This window comes from Ipomoea nil, unplaced genomic scaffold, assembly GCF_001879475.1.
Source record: "Ipomoea nil cultivar Tokyo-kokei standard unplaced genomic scaffold, Asagao_1.1 scaffold3210, whole genome shotgun sequence".
Taxonomy (NCBI): domain Eukaryota; kingdom Viridiplantae; phylum Streptophyta; class Magnoliopsida; order Solanales; family Convolvulaceae; genus Ipomoea; species Ipomoea nil.
The window spans coordinates 580705-585410 of NW_017619638.1; the positions used below are offsets into that span (position 1 = coordinate 580705).

Here is a 4706-nt window from a genome sequence, read left to right on the forward strand (position 1 = left end):
CACATAACTGTATGGATCATGAATATCAAATACATTTTTAATATATTAAAAATACATTATTTTTATATTGAAAGTACCTTACATACATATATAATGTACCCTTAGTATATTTAAAATATACTTTTTATTGCATGCAACCCCAAAGTTCATAAGTTTGAAATTAATATATGGCATAGCTAGGCAGCCTAATATTTAAGATTGTTGATGTGCATATTGAGGACTACGGAGACAAAGATACGTTATTCATGGATTCATCGGATACTATCCAATAACACTCTCCAACTTAATTGACGTGAAGTGGCTTAGTAACATTAAGATTATATTCTCGAATTATTAGTTCTCATCTTTTATTGATTACACACTTAATTCGATAGTATTTGGAAGAAAAAATCAATGTTCGAACTAAGATTGTGATTTTGGTCTTTAAAGGTCAATTGTATGTTGCTACATCTAGAGTTAGAAATCTCAAAGGTCTAAAAATTTTGATCCGTGGTGACTCTAAAATTGTAATTCAATTACTATTGTAGTTTACTAAGTTCTTAAAAAGTTGTAATATTAAATACTATGTACTAATTTTTTAATATAGTTTAAGATTTGTAGTAATCACCCACCTTAAATATTATTTTAATTGTAAATATATTTATGTTCATAATTTTATCATAGGAATTCACACATAATAATTATTAAATAACAAAAATTTTATATATGAATAAACCTCATATAGAGTATATTTTTATAACATATTTTCCGTGCATCGCACGGGACAAATACTAGTAATAATAATAATAATAATAGTAGGGCGGAGTGGTCAGGTGACACCTCTGTGCTTTCTTTGAGGGAAGGTTACAGAATTGATTCTAGAGAGTGATGGGATATTGATTCTTTGAGCTACTTGTAAGAGCTGTGTGACACAGATAAGAATTAATTTTAACGGACTCTGAACCCTCATCCATGGTATAATTTGTCCGTGAAAGTTGAGTTGGTTGATGAATTCCATTATATTCCGGCTATTTAAACTGCAGATCGATCGAAAGAGATGAGAGCGAGAAGTTGGTTGTGATAAAAATGGATACCATAATGATGGCACCCCCGAAAGACTGTTCCGTATACGTGAGAAGAATGCACGAGAAGAACATTTCGCCGATGCCATTTATCGGCCTTTACGTAGCAGCCGCCTCTACCCTCTGCTCCATTGCAATGCTCTTAAACTCAAACGTAGCCTTCTACAACTCCCTTAGCGATCTCAATCTCCACTTGTCTGGCAACTTCTTCGCTCTCAATGCAACTTGGTTAACACTATTAGCCGTGGCCACAAAGCTCACAGCCGATCTCACAACTCCCATGTTGTCTTTCGAAGATAACCTGACCAAAATCAGTGGCACCGTTTTCTTCGTTCTGGCCATGGGCAATGCTTTCACCTCCTTGGGCTCTAAGAACGACAAAGATATTCTGAACAATATCACGGCTTTGAGCATATTGGTCATCACCTCCCTTGTGGATTTATGCATCCAACTAAGCACCGGCGCACTTGACTTCTGGTTATTCCCAGAAATCATCTACGCCATTGTTTTCTTGTGCTTCATGATCATAACACTTGTGTGCTCGGCTCTAGCGGTTCCAGCAATCAAGAAACGCGCAGATTCCAAGTATCAGAAGTTGGGGAAACAGATGGAATCTGGGCAACAACGCCATCCCCATACGGTTGAAGAGCTAAGATTGAGCATTTCAAAGTATTGGGTCATGGCAGTCTCTGGGAGCCCAAGATTTCTTATGGAAAGGTTGGTGACCTTCGTTTTCATGAGCATCATTTGCATGTTTTCTTCCCTAGTTTCATTTCTAGGGCTTCGAAGATACGCATACAAGTTTTGTGATAAGCTATCTGATTATAAGTGGTCGGTGTATTTGATATTGCTTTCTCAATATTTCGCTGCACTACAGTCTCTCACCGTAGTTATAATCCTCTTGATTGGTGTGGTGGGTTATAAGTACGAGGATAATGGGATCAAAATCAGTATAGAAGAATTCACAATCGAATCCTATTGGACTGAAAAATTGGTTGAATGGAGACATAGTCCAATACCTATGAGATTTAAGAGACGCGCAGTCAGAAAACTTCTCCACAACGTGAAAGCCTTGGTCTTGACTTTGTTCATACAACTTCAATCTGCAATTATCATCTGGTGCAAGTTCTGTTATGTTCTCGCCTTTTATACCATGCTCCCATTAGCATTTTTAGTTAATCTTTTAGGTAGGCTAGTTAATCATTATTTAGGCAACTTTTTCTACAAAAATGAAGTTTCAAATGATCCGGCGGGAATACTAGAGATACATCTCAACAGCTTTGTGATACTACTCGAAGGAGAAAAACAACTTCCAAAAGAACTTTTGAGAAAGATTATTAGTAAGGGGAATAAAAATGTTGGGATGGGTAGGATGCAACGCCCACAAAATCTAATTAATCTTCTCCATCAAAGTTTCTCTTTTAGCGGGGTAGTAGAATTCGATAGCAATCTAGTTCCAAGTCTATTATCTAGTGAAGAACCTCCGAACTGTTGGACACTTCCAGTTGTAACACTAGCAAGTATTATCATTGCACTTCCAAACATCGCAAGTCAGCATGTTGATTGGTTGGTAAGCAGTGTTGATGAAGGCCTCCGCTATGCAAGCCTTATAGATGTCTTGGATGACAAGTGTGGGTCGAAAAACATTAAAAATGCAGCAGATGTTGTGTGGGTGGGAGTTGAGCTTCATAAGAAGTGGTTTGACATAGATCTTGGGAGACTATCTAGGGAAGTAAATTCTGCAAAGGAGATTATTCAAGTTCTTGCTAATGAAGCTGAAAAGACTGTTATGAAGTTTAGCTCTATAGAAAACAAAATTCTAGTAGAAAATCCTCTATTCTGGCCTGCAAATGTTTTAGCTGCTAACTCAATGTATAGAATTAGCCGAACCATTCTATTATCGCATCAAAATGTTGAGTATGAAGCTGAAGATTTGTTTAAGAAGTTAAGTTGCACAATTGCAGACATACTGGTAGCTTGTCTTATCAATTTGCCTCACTTGATAGCTACCAAGTACAAATGCAATACCATTGAAGAAAGAGAGAACAACGTTCGTGATGCAGCTATCCTTCTTGGAGAAACTGAAGATATTTTAAGGCATTTTGAGGAGTGTCAGCTTTCAAGTCCTAGTCAACCATTATTCATTGACGAATGGCGTCGATGGATGGAGAGAGAAGATCCAACAGTTTCCGCTTCAGCAACAAGCAATGAGGATGTAGTTGTTCAAGTGTATCTTTGATTTATATGTGTAATGCTAATGTGTACTTTCTTTCATGTTATTTCAAATGCGGACTTGATTTGTATGTGTACCTGTGTGGTTCTTTTATTTAACTTCAAATATGTAAAGAATAAGACCACTGTCAAATAATTTCTAACTTGTGGTCTAGTTTTGTTAGTCAATGTCAAGTATAACACGCAAGGAAGTCTATTTATTTATATATTTATTCCAATTGCATATTTAAACATGTTTCCATGTCATAACAACATTTATTAAGCATAATTCGTGGCTAGTCGACTCGGTCTGCTTTGGAATTGCTGGCACGTCTTACAGCTCCTCGCGTAGTCCGCGCACTCCTTGGCCATATTAGGCAAGAAGTACCGCGGTAGGATGGCTCTCAGGGCCATAATGTAGGCCCTCTAGTGAGCTGAGCAGGTCCCTTCGGGTATCTCTTCTATGACCGACCTTGCCTCTTCGGGGTATAGGCAACATAATAGGGCGTCATTGTAAGACCTCTTGTATAACGTGTCGTTGAGGACCAGATAGGGGGGGGGGGGGGCTTGTCTTTTCACGAGCTTGGCATCGACCATGTCCTAGGGCAGCGTACTTGTTTTCTTGTACTCCTTGAGGTAGTCCAACCAATAGGGGGGTCAGATTTGCACGGGGAAGACCGGGTTGGCCTCCAAGCTTGACCACTTGAGGTCTTCTACTCGGGCTATCATGTCCGCGTTTACGTTTTGCTTCCAGGGTACTTGCAAAACTTCGTGGTTGATCAACTGCCCTAGCAATTGTAGAACCACGTTCCAGTACCTCCTCATTCTCTTATCGTTGGCCTCAAACTCGCCTGTGACCTGCCCTACCACGAGCTGGGAGTCACACATGATTTTGAGCTTCTCGGCCCTCATGTTCAGCGCGAGTTGGAGTCCCCATAGGAGCGCCTCATACTCGGCTTCGTTGTTGGATAGCTTGAAGTTGAAGAAGAGGGCGTAGTAAGGCTCCAGGGCGTTGTGGAGAGGGTTCACCACTCTTCTTCCTCGTCTCAGACTTGTTCTGTGCCCTCCCGGGTGGTGCACTCGACTATAAAATCAGCCAGCGCCTGCCCCGTGATGGCAGGTCTCAGTTTGAAATGGATGTGGAACTGGCTCAAGCGCATAAACCACCTGACCAATCTGCTGGCCGACCCCGAAGCCCTCAACACTGAGTCCAGGGGCTGATTGGTGAAGACGTGCACAGGGTGGGCCCGAAAATAGTGGCTGAGTTTCTTGGCTATAGCGTCCAACGCGAATTTGGCCTTCTCGGTTGGTGTGTACCTGATCTCGGCCCCCATAGTAGACGAGCCGCTAAACTTCCTCGTCCTCCCAGACTAGCATGGAGCTGACCACGACAAGCGAGATACCAAGGTACAAGTACAAGACCTCCCCCTTTGA

At 40.7% G+C, this 4706-nt stretch overlaps 1 protein-coding gene across 1 annotated transcript; it reads left to right on the top strand.

Moving 5' to 3' along the window:
• The first annotated feature begins 1065 nt into the window (after positions 1-1065).
• On the top strand, positions 1066-3300 carry LOC109168601. Its single transcript, XM_019317653.1, has one exon. It carries the CDS (start codon positions 1066-1068, stop codon positions 3298-3300), a length of 2235 nt encoding a protein of 744 aa, XP_019173198.1.
• Positions 3301-4706: the final 1406 nt, after the last annotated feature.

Bases quoted from the DNA above. Each gene is read 5' to 3' on its own strand.
- LOC109168601 (XM_019317653.1), top strand. From the start codon at position 1,066: ATGGATACCATAATGATGGCACCCCCGAAAGACTGTTCCGTATACGTG.